This window comes from Paramormyrops kingsleyae, chromosome 8 (assembly GCF_048594095.1).
Source record: "Paramormyrops kingsleyae isolate MSU_618 chromosome 8, PKINGS_0.4, whole genome shotgun sequence".
NCBI lineage: Eukaryota > Metazoa > Chordata > Actinopteri > Osteoglossiformes > Mormyridae > Paramormyrops > Paramormyrops kingsleyae.
The window spans coordinates 19,862,806-19,882,536 of NC_132804.1; the positions used below are offsets into that span (position 1 = coordinate 19,862,806).

Sequence of the window (19,731 nt, forward strand, 5' to 3'; positions counted from 1 at the left end):
CACAGGCCAGAGACTCTTTTATAAGACCTGCAACATGTTTCCAATTCTAATTATTCCTAATTATTCATCTTCACCAGTTGCCCCCCTCCATTGTGCATTCCCTCTCATCTCTTTTAGCTCAAAATTCAGCCCCAGGTTAGTTTGCCTGAGACCCCTTGTGCACAGCAAAATCAATATATCCTGCAACATATTCCAGCGTCCATCTGTCAAAATGAGGATACAGAAACAGTGGAGAATTTTCCCATTTTTTTTTTAATTTTTACATAAATAGGGAAAGTATATAAAGGATTGTAAATGACTTTCATGGGGATACTTTCACAGCAGAATGCAGGTCAGTGATTAGAAAGGTATCAAGCAGAGGCAAAATTAATGTTGTGTGCAGGTTTACCGATTCAAACAATTGGATATCTTGGGAGCAATTCAGTTTATATGCCAGCAATGGACTCTTATTAGCATTTCATAAACAAGCAAGATACCTTTTCAAATGAGTTTACAAACTTAACTTGCTTCAGAACAACCTAAAGACTTCGAAGAAAAAGAAAAAAAAAAATGGGCAAATACAAAGCCTTGCCGTTGTAACTTCCACAGCGCATTACGCAAGAATAGCAAAATGAAATTTTTTCCTGCCATAAATCTACGAGCTTTAAAGCATCAATTGAGAAAACCTGGCTTTCACTCGTAAATCAACCCGAGTCACACCAATAACCATAATCCAAAATACAGCCCTGGGGAACAAAGTTCTGGGCAACTTTGCTACATACTGATATTTGGTTTTTATTGATAAAAAAGTAAAATGAATAAAATCTAAAGTCATCCTGCGTAGTCTACACCCCCCCCCTCCCCCCCATTTTGGAGCTGGTGAATCAGGAATCAGGTAAAAACCAAAACCTCAGAACGCACCGCCTCCCAAGACTGCCGCAGCTTCCATGATCAACTTCAGTAGTTTTTCAGGGCGGTGCTGCCTGCCCCCACACCCAGGTTAAGAATGTGGGGCAGGATTTCAGGAACAAAGGGGACGGGGGAAATGTTCAGTCAGTGGAGAAGAGATCCCCGGCAGAAGGCAGCGGGGCCAGCCCCCCCGTCACGCTGGGCAGCAGGGAGAGGTCTGGCAGGCTCTGCAGGTGAGATTTCAGCTCCTTGCGCACCTGTGTAACACGGGCCAGCTTCTGCTTGTACTCCTGGAACATGGCCACAGTGACACCAAAGGTTATTTCATGATAGATGAACAGATTTTTTCCCCCCCCCACACTTCTTAGCGCAGATTCCCAGTGCTACGATGTTATTTCGCACACATCATAACCTGTGTTATGATAAAATATTTGCTGGAAATAATTTCAATGGGAAATATGTATACAAAAGACTATGAACACATGACTCAAAATTCAAACCTACGCCTGTCCAGTTCTGAATATACTGAATCGACTTACTGGAACACATAAATCTGCCACTCAGTCGGTATTTTGGCTAGTTGAAAATTGAAAAGAAATTTAGCTTATCCAGTCATGCCACTTGATATTTAACTCGGGGACTGTCACAGCACAGACAGAAGCAGACTTTGAGAACAGAAGGGAACGGAGACCTCTAGTTTCTTCTCCCTCTCGACCAGGGCCTCCTTCTGGCTGTGGATGTACTCGGTCAGCATGCGTGCCAGCTGTCGCCGGTCCTCCAGCTCCGCGGCCAGGCGCCCATTGTACTCAGCCAAGAGCAGGCAGGCCTCGTCCACCGTCCTGGACAGCTTGTCCGCAGCCTCCTTGTCTGAAAGCCAGCAAAGTTTTGAGGCCTTACAGCCTATGTCTTGCAGATTTTGACAAGTCTGTAAACATCTGTACACGAGGCCACAGCTGGGAGCAGGGGGGGCAGTTTAAATATTTAACAATTCACAGTTGGTTGCCAAAGTACTATTCTTTAAATCGGCGTTTGTGAAGGGATAGTCGGCTGCTTAGCGATAAGAGAAAAAAAAAAGTTTTAATGGTCACAGTTGCTGTCATTATGTGCTACGTAACATGGCAGCATAAGTCGACACAGCCACTCTGTGCTCTTCCTTGTTTTGCATTAATCAGTCGGCATCCAATTTTATTGCATGTGTGCAATGACAATAAAGATATTCAGTCAATTAAAATCAATCAGGTACTGACTGGCCTAACATGCTTCCAACCTGGTTGCAGTTAAACCAGCCCATAACTGAAAGGCTGTAGTAATGGCAGAATTAAGGTTAATAAACCAAAATTAAGCAGAACCTCACCTGTGATCTTCTCCAGCAGCGAGACATCCTGGACCTCCTGTGGCAGCGAGGCAATCTTCTGGCGGACAGCGGCATCACCAGAGGCTGCATTCTCTAGATCCTGCAGGGCTTTGACCAACTCCTCGGTCTGCAAGAGGGAGAGCAAGCTGACTGATCTCCCCACGGTTACTGATGCCAGACCCAGCTGAAGTCATCAAGCACAAGTGGCAGTATAGGGCACCCATCATTAAATATAAAAGTAAACACCAAGACTGGGGTGACAAGACAGAGTTATCTCCTGGCACTGGGAACCAGGGGAGGACCTAATTATGCCTGTCTGAAAAGCTCAAAATAGGGAAAAACAAAACCATCAATAAGAGAAAAAAAAAATAGCTGCTTTGGATATGTCACCTATGCAATTAGATGAATAACAAACCATAAAGAATTTGCTTAAAATGTACAGATTTTAATGAAGTTAAACTTCTCCCATGTCACAGTGCTAAAAATAATCTCATTTGTCAGGAGTCATTTCCATGTTACACTCTGGCTCCTTGGGAATCTGTCAGCCAGTGAGAGGTGACACGCCTGACATCTGCTGGTGAACACACAAACGTGCACTTTCATGTTGTTTGACATATCAGTAGCACAAGATAATCTGAGTGTTGATACCAGCAGGGGAGTTGAGGCATCAGAGTCCCGTGGAGAATAGTGTCCCCTGTAGTCATCATCTTCCTCTTCCTCTTCCTCCTCCTGAATTTTCTGGTATGAACGTTTGATGGCTTTTTTTTCCTCTGCATATAAAACAGTTTGATTGATAAATCACTTAAAGGAATTTTAAAAACAGTTCTTTGCTGCCTATCAGCTCCTCTCAATACCAGTCCTTCTTAAAACATCACAGATGTGCTAAGCTAGGTCTGATCCAGGGATATTTAGTGAGACACTGCACATTGCCTACATATTTCTCATAATGAAAGTCATGGCACAGATTGGGTGGCTGCTGCTGTTCTAAAGTTTCCTCCAGGCATCCATGTCATCAGTTCCAAGTTAACAGACAAAGACAACTACACTCAAAGTCTGTCTCCACTGGGATTGAAGTTTTACATTTTTCGGTGAAAATTACCCATTATAAAAACTGCCTTTAAAACTCACTGGAAGGGCTGCTACAATGCTGTTCTGGGTAAACATGTGGTTAGTTCAATTTACTTGTGGCTGAAAAAGCAAGTCAACAATTTGGATTTCCATAAAAAGTACATTCGCACTGGGTAAATGTTTATGGGACAAGAAATGAGATCCACCCATTTGAGTGTAAAAGCACATTTAATCAGGCATAGGGGTCTGACCACAAACTGTTGTTTTAATGACAAGAGCTTAAAAAAATTGCTAGAAAAACAAACCTAACAGTAGCTGGTCACCTTGACACAAATACATGATGATACAAGCCTTGAAATAATTCCTAATGCCATAATTTAGTTAAAATCCACTAAACAAGATCATGGGCTCCTCCACAGTACAAGAAACAAGGATAAGAACACCTGCAAACATCCTACAGCAATTTTCAGAGCCGCAATCATAAGACCGACATGGGACACAGGTTACATTGCAGCAGTCTCTGGCCTGCCAAGATACGCCCCCCAAATGCATACCTGTCTTAGGTTTGGGGCTGTTGGAATCCTCAATGGCCAGTTTGAGCTGCTGAATGAAGTCTGCTCTGTATACACCACGCTCCTGCCAAATATTGAGCAGTCTCTCCATGTGCTTTTTGCACCCATCATCCGCCTCTCTGCAGGAGATAGTTCTTTCAGTTAAGAGGAAGACAGTATGAATGACAGATTTTATTTGGTAAATTCTATTTCCTTATACTGTACAATTCACCAAATGGAATTACATTCCACAGACAAATTAGACTTATAAAAAAACACAATGAGAGATACTCAATTTAGGCCCTTTCTTTACACACATACTTCTTTAAGGAAAGTGCATTATACACAAATTCACATAGCACTGCATATAGTGCTTGTACAGTTTGTGATTATGTGAAACAGACAAACATGTTCCATAATATTCATCAGATACGGAAACCTTATAAAAACAAACCCACAAGGTTTAAAGTAGTCTGTGAAAGCCAAAAGACATTAGACATATAAGTGCAGAGGGATTCTCTCTGAATCAGACTCTCACCTTTCCTTAAATTACAAGCTTGTAAAACTAAATAATCATCTCACCTGGGGATAAATGTAAGTGACTCACCTCGCCACATGAGAGCAGGCATCAACGAGCACCATCTCGTAGTCGCGAGCGAACTCGGGGCCTTTCCTTTTGCTGTTCTGGATCACGTCATTGGCGAGGTACAAGAAAGTCAACTTGCGGCTGCTTTTGGCTGAAACGGGAACGCAACAAATTCACAGTTTAACGAAAGGATTAAAATATAACCACGAAGCAATCGATTTAGCAACTATGACCGCAAGTAACTATCTCATCACTGTCAAATCTTGCAGAGTCATGCATACAGTAGAATGTAAATAGGCAATGTATATCCCCACGATCCGTAACCGTGCAAATGGTAGTATATTAAGAAATCCATCGTTTCATGACTGTTAGTACTACTTTACAATTGCATGACTTTAATGTCCATATTTGGCACACTTGTAAATACACACAATTACACCTTCATTGCAAACATATAGCCAATCACACTATACAAGTATACACGAGCGTTCCCGTTTCTTCAGCCCAGTTTATTGTTATTTTCCCAGTTTCTCCCTATTCTCCAGCAGACACTTACCCTTCTTCAGCTCCCGGTGCCACACTCGGACGATGACCGGTGAGTGTTTTCGGTGGTGGATGAGCCAGAGAGACATTGTCTGCACGCTGTGCTGCGAATTGCTGAGCTCGGACAGCTTTTTTTCCAGGGCCGTTTCCGAAAAAGACGACATCGTCCGACTTATGTTTTTTTTTTCTTTAAATTATTTAAATTGCACAGTCGCCGGACGGCAGATAAATAACGCTATACGCCCATGGAGACAAGACTGCCCCGTTGCCAAGGCGAGTGGATTCTACCTGCTAGCTTGTTAGCCTAGCCTGCTAAACCGCGGGTGAATGATAGCTAGCTAAAGCAAAGTTAGTATTTCGGTTTTCTGTATATATTTGCAAACATGAAACGGTGCTGGTCGCTGGAGAAAAACGCACACAGAACATTAAAACTGACTTTAAATACAAATTAAGGCTTATTAACTTATTACGCCACACTTAGCTACCTGTTACGTTCACTAGCACTAGAGTAAGTTTAAAAGCTAACTAGACTACTTGCTAGTAGCACGCCGCACATATCGACTTAACCGATAACGAGCTTGTCATTTGTGTGTTTAATAAAGATTCGCACTTTGTACTGACTTTTATAATAAAAACGCACTGACAGTACTCAGAATGCAGGAGCTTAAACTTAAGTAACTGTCCGGAGAACGCCCCGTGGCTAACAGTCAGAGTCTGCGGCGTCGGCTGGCTAGCCACGACTAAACACCGTCACCGCCCAACAAGAAATAATTAAGCTAAACGCGGTTTACCTTAGCCAGACTTGTTTTAATTACTCTAACTGTCCAATTATGCGCATGTTAGTTGCCTAACCAATGCCAACTTCTTTGAAGAAGCTAGCTAGCTAGCTAGCTAAGACTGGCGAGAAGGCCGTGTGACGTCACGTCATGGGGTCGCAGAGCAAATGCACGAGCGTAACTTTGCCCTTTAGCAATGCATTTGGACTTAATACAGCAATGCACTACAAACGAGTTTTTAGTAACGTTTTACTAATTTACTTAATATTAGTGTGTGTGTGACAGCTGTTTTAAATAACACAACCTCCCAACTATTTTCAAGGAGGCTTGGAGCTGATAGTCTTCATAAAAAGACAACCACTCTTTTTATTGGGGGATTAACAGTACTATTAACCATTTACGTGTAAAATGAGATGTGAATATTAATTAACTAATTAATCCTATTCAGTTTGTTTAAAAATACAAAAGCTGGTTCGGTAAAAAAGATGCCTGGGTTAGACATGATACTCTTTGGGGGAGTATTTTTGCAATTGTCACTCTGGGGTCCCCGGTCCCGGGGGTCTGCAAAGCACCATATAAATAACATTGATTTGGAAGTAAATGTAAGAACAATAAAATACAACTACTAAAGATAACAACAGCAACAATAATAATAGACATATGTTTGTATGAACATATAATGTGAGATACCATACGAAACAGCAAATGTAGTGAGTTAAGTAAAGTGGTATATACTGTACATACTGGTGCTGTTCAATGAAAGGTGGAGTTGATATGTAGTAAGGTTAGATTTTCATGTTGTCAAGGGTGACACCCCAAGATCTGTGATACTTTCTGTTCCTTATGTACATGATGGTAATCTCACATTGATCAACATTCTGCATAAAGGAGTTCGACCGTTTTAAGTGCAAACTAAAATTACCCCCGTATGCTGTTCAGGCGTTTTAAAACGGGATTTACCCAGGAATCTGCTGTCACGTCCGTTTTACCGAATTTAAAGGGATAGTAACGATGTTGTCGATTGCTGGTCTTTTTTGAGTTAATGTGTCAATAGTGTCTGACCGTGGTAACAGATAATGCAATGAAACATAATGAATGAAACTCTTCACACCATCGGGCATTTTCTTCGTGGCCCGATGGGTTTTTAGGCCGGCAAAATTCTGCCAAACCCCCATCGGCAAAATTTATCCAGTGTACGTATGGGTATGCACTGGTATGCCTGTCTGGTTTACTCTTGTGTGGCACGGTTCATTCTTTATTATTTAATACATTTAATTATAGGGACATTTGGGGTACGGAGACTGCGCCTGAATGGCGCCTTTAGAGCACATTTATGGGAGACAAACATCTGTATAAGAATCGCCACAAGGTGTCGTACTCGAGGCAAAGAATGAGGTTCGTTATAGCTTTTCCGTCTGACTGCGTTAAGTGGTGTTTCAGTATTCTGATTCCTCAGCTCACACCTCAAAATGCTTTTTGCTGAGTTTCTCAAGGGTGGTACAGTCATGAAACCGACACTATTATTAGAACATTTCTTGCACACATATATATCACGTCATCCTAGACAGATAACACTAACCGCTAAGTCTGCCAAAAATACAACCATATACGACTGAATATATATCTGCAGATCTATATAGCTTCCTTCATGAGGCGAATTTAATTTTTATATAGGAATCATTTTTGCTACATCCATCTATCTATCCATCCATCCATCCATCCATCGGTTTTCAATAGATATTTATCCAGTATAGGGTAACAATAAGTCTGGTGTAGCACAGGGCAAAAGGCAGAGGTACCCCCCCCCCCTCCCGGATGGGATTTCACAGAACTCTTCTATAAATTGAATAATTTGCACAACACACACACACACACACACACACACACACACATGTATATATACAGTACCCAGCCAAAAAAAAAAAAAGTTGCCATTTGAATTTTTCGTTGGGCCGCCTTTAGCTTTGATTATGGCGCACATTTGTCATGGCATTGTTTCCACAGGCTTATGCAACATCTCACCCTTTATTTTCATCCAGATTTGCATTCATTTTTCACCTGCATTGACCAGTGAGTTGAACCACTCCGTAAAGCTTCCTTTATCACATCCCAAAGACCTTCAATGAGGTTAAGGTCACAACTCTGTGGTGACCAAGTCATACGTGAAAATGATTCCTTATGCTCCCTGAACCACTCTTTGACAATTTGAACCCAATGAATCTTGGCATTCTTATCCTGGAATATGCCCATGCCAACAGGGAAGAAAAAATCCACTGATGATGGATGGAGGTGTAACCTGGCCGGTAGATTCAGGTACTCAGCTGACTTCACTTTATTGCTGCATAACGTTGCTGGGCTGTAATAATGATCCAGTCATTGGCTCTTAAGTATTTGCTGATATAAATTCAAATGACGACTTTTTTTTTTGCCCAGGCAGTGGGCAGTGTGTGTGTCTGTATGTGTGTCTGTGTATGTGTGTGTGTGTGTGTGTGTGTGTATAAAAGTATGTTTAGTTACAACAGATGTATATTTGGCGTTAATAAAGGACACAAAAAGTAAGAACTTATTGGTACCTATCAGTAAGACATGCTTCAACGTATTAGTATTAAACAAAGGGAGCCTGAACACACTTATTTTTATTGTCTTACATCCATCTCTCTTCCAACTGCGTAGTTCCTAGAGGGTCGTGGGGGGGGGGGGGGCTGGAGCTTATTCCATTCAGCACATCCTGCATGGGATGCCAGTCCACTGAAAGCAATGGAGACATTCACTCACCATGTGCAATTCAGAGACATCAAGTGGTCAAACTGCATGTCATGCATGTCTGCATGGACTGCATCAGGAAAGTGGAGTGCCTGGAGGACCCCCCCCCCCCCCCCACACACACACACACACACACACACACACAGACATACAGACACACACATCCAGTGAGGGGGAGGGGGGAGTTGGGGGGGTCCAAACACTGAGGTTCGAAGTAACAGCCCCTGCTACTCCCATCTGGTTCACCTACATGTTCCTGATGGTTAGGAGTATAATCTGGAACTAACTGAAGATGAGTACAAAACTAACTTTCTTTGCAAGCAGTTAATCTAAAATTTAATTTCTGAAACAAGACTGGAAAAAGGTAATAGGGGAACCTGTTCTTCATAATCTTTTTCTCTATTTTCAGAAGACATCCTGACATCCTGAGATGGAATTTCAGAACATTCAATTAAAAAGACTACAGAAGCCAACTAATCTGCAACCTAGGGTGTCAACACACCACATTAATTTAACTTTTGGGGTTTCGTAACAGAAGGGAAATGGGGAGAAGATGAAATCTGAATTCTAGCTGTTTACATCATTTCCCTTTCCTGCAAGTAAGAGAAGGCAAACAGGAAGGTTTGGTAATATTGACCTGCTGGCAATTATTGTAATCTTCTTATGCTTAGCTACACTTTTACCCAGAGCTATACTAAGCTAAGTCAAATGCTCCTTGAAAACTGTGGCATTAATGAGCTTAGAGTGAAACAAAAGAAAATGACTGGTGAGGGGACAGTAATTTTTATGCTATCATAGGGCAATTTGGTGGCAGGATTCGCATTCCAGCCGCTGGAAAAAAACTCCAACTGGTCCATTCGGTGGTCCATTTAATGGCCGCCGCATGGCTGCACTCAGGTTCTCATCCCTGAGGTGGTTTGTCATGTGGTGGGTAATCAGCGTGTGCTCCGTACCTCATAGGCCAAGGCCCTTCTCCGTGTCAGGAAAGGAAACACTATTAACTGAACATTGCTAATGTTTGCCTGCCAGAGCTACATTAGATCTAGTTCCTACATGCTGTCTGCTCTTAAGGCCTCCACTGTGGAAATGAGTTGATCATGTTCACCTAGACATTTGCTTAATGAACCTGAGACACTCAGAGCTGGCTGACGCAGACCGTAGTCTTCAATGACTCTGCTATCATGTTCCTTTTAGCTGGAACGTGAACCGGCCTCTGCTGAGGACTCTCCGGTGGGGCTGGAGCTGCACAGTGCCCTGCCGCTCACGTGAGCTCACCCTGCTGCTGACAGCAGAGTTGTTATTTACAAGCCGTGGAAGCCTGGTAGGTGATAGTCAAGCTAATGTGCCAAATACGATAAGCCCACACTCTTTTATCTAAAGTCCAATGACACGACAGTGGTTCAGCTGAGAACATGCTACTTAACATGATGCAGAACAAGAAGGTGTGTTATGTTCACTTATCAAAGACTGAGTTTGGGTATAAAGAACATGTGGTTAGATGGATCACTGTCTTTGAATTGCCCATAGTGTGTGATTGCGGCACTGACCTATCATCCAGAGTTTCCCCTGCCTTGTGTCCAGAGCTTTGTAGATAGGTTCCAGGCTCACTCTGACCCAAGATCAGTGGTTATGGATGATGGGGAAGTGACATATCAATAATGATGACAGTTATATGAAAAACTCTTAAACTAGGTAATAAATCATTTAAAATGTATATTGCTGTAATATGTATGCATCATATATTATCATTTATCAGTTCTGCTACACTGACAGCAAAAGTAAAACATTGACCAGGGTGACCGTAATGAATTAAAAATTGAGTAAAAATGTAATAGTTGAATAATATAATTTGCAGACCATGGGCTGATGTAACAAGTAAAAACAACCACAGCATGCATGATAACCAATATCACATAATTTAAGTGTGGGTTAATTTTAAAATTAATTTTGCCCTTATGCCATCTTAAATTAAGCTAAAAGTAATCAGTCATTGTCTATGGATACCTGGAATTTAATACTCAAGTTAGTTAATTCTACATCCTTCTGTGCCCGCCATTGTCTTCTACAATTTAAGGTCGTGCATAGGTTCCACATGTCCAAAGTCAAATTATCTCGTATTCCCCCGAATGTGGACCCCTGCTGTGATAAATGTGAGAATGAGGAGGCTTCCCTTATCCCTATGTTCTGGTCATGTCCTAACCTCAAAAGATTCTGGAGAGACAAATGTAAAACTTTGTCCCTAATTCTTGAATACCATATAGAACCTAATCCATTAGTTGCTCGTTTTGGTAAAGATCTGTTTTGGAAAAGATCCGTTATTCGATTAGCAATACCAGCAAAAAGTTTTACAAGGTGTGGGGGCGCTTCCTGAAATATTTTTCAAACCTTCAACTTCCAGCGCTACTTAGTAAATCAATGTAATGGTTCCGTGGTTTTTTTTTTTTTTTTTTTAAATTTGGCTTGATAGGGTTATTGTGTGGGATGAGCAGGGATTAAATCGATAAAACACAACAAAAAGATACGTGAATGTGTCAGTACACTATATTATACTATGTCAGATTATTATCTCGTTCTTTTCTAAAAGCAATCATTGTGAAATGTACTTAGTTACTGTATAATAACTTTGTGTGTCTTTTGTGTTTTCTGGTTTCAATCTAATAAAAAATCTTTGGAAAAAAAAATTAAGCTAAATGTAACCCCAGCTTCTTCTGAAATTTCTTGCCCCCCCCCCCATATTATATGATTTGAATTATAACATGAACACAGATTTTAATGAGGCAGGAGTATGATTCAGCTTTAACTCCAAGGACAATGTTCTGTACCCCAATGGTGCTTCATTTTGGACGACACTGCAGCTTTTTAAGCTTGGTGTGACATCTTACAAGCACTTAATGAAAATAATTTGGTTCAATGGCACCTACAGAGACCTTGGCTTGTACAACAGGACACAACCATTGTGATATGGTAGTTTTATAATGAAGGCCATTTGCAAATGAATGATGAAGACAGTGAAAATGACTTCCCTTACAATCGCTTTCATTTCGGTTTTTCCTGACTGGAGGGTAACGACTGATTTACATCAGTAATTTGCATCTGTCAAAAATAAAATGTAATTTCTCTTTTGGAGAAAAAAGTATTTTAATTAAGGTAAAAAGTAAACTGTGGTACAATCAGTATATGGCTAAATGAACCAAGACAGGATTTTTAAAAACCAATGTACTGTATACATATACTGAAAATGACATTAAGTTTTGCCAAGAAGCAAAGTTAGCAAAAAAAAAAAAAAACTTAGTTCATGAAGGCAAGCTAAATCACCGCTTTTGTTTTATTTACGATTAATTTAATGTACTGAAGGCATACATTTATGGTGTGACCAACATTTTTTAGAAGTTGTTTAAAAATGTACAAGAGTATACATTGATTTCTTACAAAACATCAAGGCAAAGTGTGCAAATGATAAAAAGAATGATTAAAACACTGAATGGCAGCAGCATTTTATGCCATTCATCTTAGCTGAGGACCAAGAAAAAGTAAAATTGAAAAAAAAAATCACATTACATACATCGAATGAGAGCTTCAACAATGAAATACATATTTCCCATCAGGCCTTAAAAAACAAAGCAATAAAGACAAACCCCCCCCCCCCCAAAAAAAGCAGAAAGTCAGCCTTTGCCACAGCGACTACAAAATGAAAAGGAAAAATCTGTAAAAAAAAAATCAGAGCTATACCAAAGCAGAACTAACGGCATCTATGGATGGGAAACCTTCTCATAAAGATTAAGAACATGCATTCCTTCGTCCTGGCGTACCCTAAACACACAGCCGTGACCCTAAAGGACGCAGCTGTCAGTGCAGTCAGTGGGGGCACCATCCGAAAGCTTCTTCAGCTTCCTGTCCTCTTTCTGGTGGTCATGTGACGGCGATTGCTGCCTGAGCTCTGAAGGGTGGCCTTCCTCCAGCTGCGTAACGTCCGGGGGGGTCTTCTCCGGTTCCACCTGCAGGTAGGCACGGACCCGGTGGTGCCGGGCCTTGCTGTCGCTGAAGTCGATGACCCGGCATTCATACGTGCCCTCGTCCGCCGGCTTCACGCTGGACAGCCGGAGCTTGTGGGAAATGTTGCTTCCGGCCACCTTCACCACCTGACGTCCGACGACAGGACAAGCGGTTATTAAGGGCGAAATCAAACAATGAAGTCGCTCGTACAGTGGCTGTCAGTGTAAGGAATGTAAAACGAAAGGAACAGAAAGGGACATTTTGCCAAGGCGAGGTCTTAAGTGTGAAATAATGTCTGGTCTGAATTACATGACATTGGACTGGGCAGGAATGGGATCTTTACTGGTGTATCGTCTATCCGTCAGTGCAAAGAAAGTGGCCTTTCCTCCGTAGCCCGGAATCCCAAGACATACAGTGTATGGGCAAGTTACAACAAAAGGTAGACGTTGTACTTCTTCCACTAAGCACAGCTCATAAACTTTAAAGCATATTATTTTGGAAGGGCTGCCCCCTTTATGAGTCATGTGACTAAAGCTAGCGAATAAACCTCTGGGAAATGTTTAAATTATGCTCAGAGAGGGATAAATGTGCTCCAGTATACCAAATATGCTGTTGCTAGTGCACCAGTCAGTTGACCAAAAGTGAAAAGAAAACTGGCCCTTTCTGCAGGGGCTGGAAAGAAACTGAGACCACCTGCGAAAGCTTTTGCTTGCTGGGGTCCACAGGTTGGCTACACACATCACAGGAAACAGGTGAAGCCAATTAGCATTGCCAACCACGCTCACCCGACACTCCCTCCCAAGACAGCCTTCTTGAGAGAGAGTCTCAAATACAAAACAGGCAAACTTGCTTACATTAATGTATTTCTGCTGCGCAAAAAGAAAATAATCTTATCTGTACTGGCACAAAGTAGAGCAATTGAATGAGTCGTGTTTTTTGCTGAAAAGAAATACCCCCCCCCCCACCCCATCCCAATAGCTCCAGACTGCTTGTTCTCTCCTAGAACACATTCCCCCACGTGTTTCCCCCCCTCGCTTCATCATAGGATTGGAACAACAGTCAGAGCCCTTGGGGCGCCCGCATCCCTCGGCTACACTGAGCCGTCCGCAGCCGTAGATGTGACACATCACAGACTCTGACACGACGGCTGCCTTCTCTCGGGGTGCTTAGAGGCGACACAAAGGGGCCCCATCTCTGTTGTGTCATCAATAAAGCCATCTTTCTCGAGGAAACGGATTGACTGCATGCAGGCAGACGCAGTCAAGTCGATACCTTCCTGCACACGCGACTCACAAGCGACACACTATGAAGACTCCCCTGGACTGTGCGAGACGAGGGAAAAAATAATCCATCCATATTTATTCTAGCTACAAAATCTGTCAGTATGCTTGCCTCCTAGGATAGTAATATACTGAATATGCTGTTGCTAAAAACCTGTCAGCCGACTAAAAAAAACTTAATAGTATATTCTTAATAGCAAAAGTGGCATATCAATAAAACACTAAGAATTTCGTAGACTATCCTATATTCATTTCTAAATCATATTTACAGTGTAATTACAGAGGCATCCTTAATGTCACCCTAGTAAAGTGCACATCTTCACCATAGAGAGTTACACCACTAAGAATGGCATGATCCAGTAGCAGGTGGTCTGAGTGGGTTGGTTAACCTTGTGCAGGTTACAGTGGAATTACTCTTTGTCAGCAAGAATAATATGACATCAATGTAAAAGCTAGCCTAACCTGGGATGCGTTTTTTGCCTTGGGTTCATGGACCAGCGGGCAACCCTTGTGACATGCAAGTTTTAGGCAGCCAAGCGTTATTTTTGTGTCTCATGCCCTTTGGCAGATCCTTAAATTCGCTGGGCATTTTGGGGTGATTTCATCCTGGGCTTTAATGTGCAGTCTGAATGCGCTTAAGCACCTCGGGGAAATCCCCGAGGGAAACACTGTCAGTAAAAAGGCATCATTAAGAGCCACCCAAATTAAAATATAATATCTTTCATATATAGGATACAAAAATAGACTGAAACTACCCAATCAGGGCACACGAGACAATATTCTGTGGTACGCTACATCATTGTTATTATAAAAAAAAATCCCCACAACCCCATGGCGTGGCCTTAGTTATGAGATGGGCCAAAATAGTTTTGCCCACCAGTGACAAGTTCTGCTTAAATGTAATAAGATTTAACTGGCTGGTACTCAGGCTTCCTTTCACAGTCAAAAAACAGACTCTGAATTGCCCATAGCATGTGATTACATGTGTGCGCGCACCCTGTGATAAACCGGGATCCCATCCAGGATGCCTTTTCCTAGGAGGGGCTCCAGGCTTACTGAATCACTGGACCGGAGAAGTATGGTTATGACAGATGGGTGATGGATAAATTGGCTGGTATTTATTTTAATATTGAGGATACAAACATAAATCAGGCATATTTTCCTTATAAAATAATTTTATAAAGTTAAGCCCATAATCCAGTCCACATACTATAGACATTGACCAAGCAAACAGTGATACTAGATGGATTATGTAATCGCCTGACAGATTAAAATGTGCTTAAAAAGCCATTAAGCATAACAGATGTTTCTGGTGAACAGTTTACTACCAATTTTTTGTTGCCTTGACAACCACAGAAATAGAATTTCTCCCATTTCTTATTAGCATTGTTCAGAAGATTGATCACAGAAAGCATTTAATGCTCAGAGACCCTGACTTCCACACAACAACAGGTGAATATTTACCAGACTGCTGCTGGCACAGTGGCAGACTGATGGTGTAATATTTTCAATTGCTGTGGGGAGAATAACATGGCTTTGATGTTCAGGCTGCTGCGGTTTGCGCACTTCATTAGCAGGAAGGCGTCACCGTCACCTTTCGGAAAGGGGCCGATCTCACGCTCTCAGACACAGAGGATGATGATTTAGTCCCCCCACAATGGAAATAGAGGTGGAAAATTCAGGTCCAGAAAGTACAAATCCAGACCAAGATTTTGTTGCAACCAACCAGTTGAGTATGAAGAGTCACAGAGTACTAAACTAGTTGGTTGAACCAAAATCTTGGTCTGAACTTTTACATTCTGGACCTGAACTTTCCCCCTGCTTGCAAACACATACACCTAAATATCTCTAAATTGCCCAGTGTGGGTCTGTCCTGTTATGGGCTTGGGTTGTGTTTACTATGACCTATGATTCCTGAGGTAGGTTCCTGGGATGCTGTTCTGGATGAATGATTAGGAACAATACATGCCACTCTCCTTTTTTGATTCTTATTTTTCCTACTTATGTCCTTCAAGAACTCGACAAATCTTTGAAACTTGAAAGAAAGCATGGAATTAAAGATTGGTGAATTGTTCTACCCTCCATGATGTGAAAGTCAATGGCGAGACAGGTATTGCTAACGCTGAGGTTACCGAACAATTTCGTGGAATCCTTGCAAAAAATAACTGAAATAGGTGAACAGTGTAGATCAAGTGATGGAACTGTTCTGGGGAAAAACAGTGGAATGAATACAGCTTGGTTTTAAGGCCACAAATGATCAGATTACAGTGTAAATTTGGTGTAAAAGACCATTGGCTTTTGAGAACCTCAGTGTCTTTCTGAAAATCCCTGGGTCATTCTGAAAATCCCTGAGCCTCTTCAGGCATTGGTAAAGCTTTCGTCACACTTGCAAAATGTGAGGATAATTTTGAGAAATGGTTCATCCACTGCTAAAGAAATATTGCAAAGAAAATAGCCTTTCCTCCAAAGGTTTTGACAGTGTCCCTGGAAACCCAAGACATATGGGCAAGTTACAACAAAATGTAGAAGTTGTACTTCTTCCACTAAGTACAGCTCATAAACTTTAAAGCATATCACTTTGGAAGGGCTGCCACCTTTAACATGTGACTCAGTATTTTTAAAGCTAGAGAGGAAATCCCTCAGAAATGTTCATGCTCAAAGCATAGGAAAAAATCCAAGAGAGTTAGCGTCTTTGCGAGCAGCCATTGGAGCACAAGGTGCATTGTTAGGTCAGCATGAAATACACCTACAAAACATTTCTAAAGATGTTTTCACAAATAAGCTCTGGACATTGACTGGAGAATCAGGTACAGACATATTCTGCAGTTGCCCTCTCACACGTGGCACACAACCGGAGAACATCCTTGTGAGATGCAAACTCACAAATTCCGAGGTAGCAATTTCAGGTCCAGAAAGTAAAAATCCAGACCATAATTTTGTTTCAACCAACCAGTTGAGTACTCTGTGACTGTGACTCTTTATGCTCAACTGGTTGGTTGATAGTAAATCATGGTCTGGATTTTTACTTTCTGAACCTGAAATTGCCACCTCTGCTCACAAGCAACATTTTTACACATGAGGCATAACACACCTACTATAAATACTCTGGTAAGTTTAGATGTGGGGTGGCGCTTGGGTAGCGCATGCACGAGGCAGGGCAATGCGCAAAAAAAGGACACTGCAGTAATTACAGTGTTTTGTTACCAGCTCTACTGACAGAAGTTCCCAAATCCCATTGTCTCTCCAGTTTGCCATGTTTGTTGGGGTCTTCTTTGTGTAAACTACTCCTCTTCTTTGCCCTCACATGTTTATATTCTTCTGTTTTCACGTCATCAGCATGCCTATTAAGTTATGGTGAATTCTTCAGAATTCTCCCTGTTCCATTCACACATGGAGGTCAATCACAAATTTCCTGGGCTTTGTATTAGGGAGTTAGCAAAGTAAAGTCCATTTAAGGTCTGGCGTGACTGATTCGAATATTTGTGTTCACAAATACAGCCCGTCTGGGCAATGTCTAGAAAAGTTCAGGGTGTTAGTGCATGTCTGAAAGGGGCTTAAATCTCAAGATGAGGTGCTACAAATTCTGCACACTGGATCTTTACCCACCACGTCACCATTTGCATCTGCAGATCCAGTTTCTTCTCCAGCACAGAGTAATGCAGCAACTAATGTGAAGGTTTCCAGTCACGACATTGCATTAGTCAACCTACTGTGTTCCATGATGTTCAGATTCCACACATTTATTTTGCTGCTCGTGGATAGGATTTTACACTGCGCAACCATAATCTGGTCTCAAAGGGATCCTAACCTCCCCATCAGATTCCTGTCTACTTTTATAAAATATGTTTCAGATGCGTTTCACCACCCTTTGAAGGGCAGAAGCGCTGGAAATCATATGCTGGCTCTTCAACACACTGTCAGAAAAAAAGTACCAGTTTGTATCTTTGCTTATTATTTGGGCTGTATCCTCAAAATTCTGCTAATTGTTCCCTATAGTTGTAGGTAATTGTACCTTTTAAGGTAAAGAAATGGACTATATGGAACATTTTAGTACCACTGGTGTAACATAGATGTCTGTACTTTGGGGATGTTCCTCAAAGTTCATTTGTGTACCTTAAAAGGTACAGTTACCTACAGCAATAGGGAACAATTGGCAGACCCTTCAGGGTACAACTCCAGTGATACACAAAGGTACAAATTGGTACAACCTTTTCTGAGAGTGCAGGGGAACAAAACTGCAGAAGAATATGCCATAGAATTCTAGACTCAAGTTGGGACAGAATAGTAGCTGGAATGACTTTGCACTGATTATGAGAGTTTCTCCCATTTACATTCAATCCCTAGACCATCTTCCATCTGCCTTTGTCAACCCAAGTGACAACAGTGGAGTATGCATGCAACTTAGTCAAATGCATCTGTTGTTGGAAGAGGAAAGGTATAGAGTGGAACAGCACCCGAGTCTATTCTGTGGTCATTCTGGGCATTCAGGGCAAGCTGTCCTTCTCAGTTCAGTGCTATATGCCCACTCACCTACACTAAGAAAATGCACGGTACAATTGTAATTACTTTAAATTTTTAGTAGATTGGGCCACCTGTGATGAATTTGCCACAATCCCAAAATTTCATGTTCTAAGAACAAGCTAATTGACTGCGAAGGACAGTTTTTTCGTGCCTTTCTTGCAAAGTGTAGACAATCTAATAGGCTCTGGGAATCTTTTCTTTCCCCCAGAGTCTCAAGATCTAGCAAAGGTCTTCAACAAATAAATGACCACCTGTCTACCACCACATCGACCTTGGGATTGTGCTATTGATCTGCTGCCTAAAGGTCAAATCTATTGTCCGATCCAGGCTCACAAGCTATGGCAAAGTCTATTTAGGAAGCTTTATATCAAGGATTCCGAGGTGGAAATTTCAGGTCCAGAAAATAAAAATCCAGACCAAGATTTTGTTTCAACCAACCACTTGAATCACTGTGACTCACTATATTCAACTGGTTGGTTGAAAAAACATTGGTCTGGATTTTTACTTAATGGACCTGAAGTTTCCACCTCTGCAAGGATTCATATACCCGTCTACCTTGCCTGCAATGGTGTCATTTCTTATTCATAGAGAAGGATAATGGTGGTTTCTGACTTGGTATATCAACTACCTGAGCCTAAATTACGTCATGGTGCAGTATTATTAACTACAACCTCTGGTTCCTGCAGCCCTGTGCAACTACAGGAAGCTAAGTACAGTAGTTCACAAACTTAGACCTGTGAAGTGCATGCTACCTGTTACGGGTACATGAAGGTGATAAGTGGAACCCCACATTCAATGCCAACCGTAGCCATTCTGAATATTTTATCATACCCATATCAGCCTAGTGAATATGCTGTCGGTTTTCCAGATCTTAATCAATGAAGTTCTACACGTGGACCTTGGAAGATCTGTCATTGTTTATAGTGACTATTCCTTAATTTACCTGATTATCAAAGCCACATGTTTCATGTTCACCTCTCTTGCAGGAGCTCCTTACTAAAAGTCCCTTCATCCAATTAGTGTAACATGAGCTTCACAAAACTGAAACCCAGTTGCTTGGGTATGTGTTTAATCCTCAATGAGTACTAACAGATCACTCAAAAGGTACAGTAGTACCTAAAAAAAAAGAGTGAGGTAAACTTACATCAAAGAATTACAGAAATTCCTGGGGTTTATAAATTTATATCATAGTATTTATGAATTATTTCAGTTATTTTGCAGCACCACTCACAACCTGGATAAGAAAGTGGTAATCTAATCGTCAGTGTCTGATGTGAGGGCAATTCTGTCCCAATTGTTAAGTGAGGCACATAAGAATGGTCTCTCTGGAGTAGATGCATTTTGACTTCGACGATGGGAAGCTACTAGCAATTAAATTAGCTATTGAGGATTCACTTTCTGGTGCCAT

General features: G+C 41.5%; 2 protein-coding genes and 1 long non-coding RNA gene across 5 annotated transcripts in view; 1 reads left to right on the forward strand and 2 right to left on the reverse strand.

Moving 5' to 3' along the window:
* Positions 1-233: 233 nt before the first annotated feature.
* On the reverse strand, positions 234-5,154 carry LOC111856419 (regulation of nuclear pre-mRNA domain-containing protein 1B-like). 2 transcript variants are annotated; one of them, XM_023836357.2, is made up of 7 exons: positions 5,004-5,154; positions 4,469-4,598; positions 3,865-4,001; positions 2,891-3,012; positions 2,243-2,369; positions 1,580-1,755; positions 234-1,178 (listed from the first exon to the last, which is right to left on the reverse strand). In XM_023836357.2, exons 1-7 carry the CDS (start codon positions 5,152-5,154, stop codon positions 1,029-1,031), a joined length of 993 nt encoding a protein of 330 aa, XP_023692125.1. In that variant the 3' UTR covers positions 234-1,028. The 2 variants fall into 2 exon arrangements, with proteins under 2 accessions (XP_023692125.1, XP_023692123.1); XM_023836355.2 differs by having other exon boundaries at positions 3,865-4,016.
* Positions 4,473-9,715, forward strand: LOC111856421 (uncharacterized). Of its 2 annotated transcripts, none has more exons than XR_011992628.1 (3): positions 4,473-4,566; positions 4,975-8,079; positions 8,939-9,715. It is a non-coding gene; the product is annotated as an uncharacterized lncRNA (long non-coding RNA). The 2 variants fall into 2 exon arrangements; XR_011992627.1 differs by lacking the exon at positions 4,473-4,566 and adding an exon at positions 4,593-4,685.
* A 2,121-nt stretch (positions 9,716-11,836) lies between these two features.
* LOC111856420 (V-set and transmembrane domain-containing protein 2-like protein) overlaps positions 11,837-19,731 on the reverse strand; it is a 35,863-nt gene continuing 27,968 nt past the window's right edge. Inside the window, exon 4 of the mRNA XM_023836359.2 lies at positions 11,837-12,668. Coding sequence (XP_023692127.1) covers positions 12,360-12,668 — 309 coding nt within the window. The 3' untranslated portion in view covers positions 11,837-12,359. The remainder of the gene's footprint in view (positions 12,669-19,731) is intronic.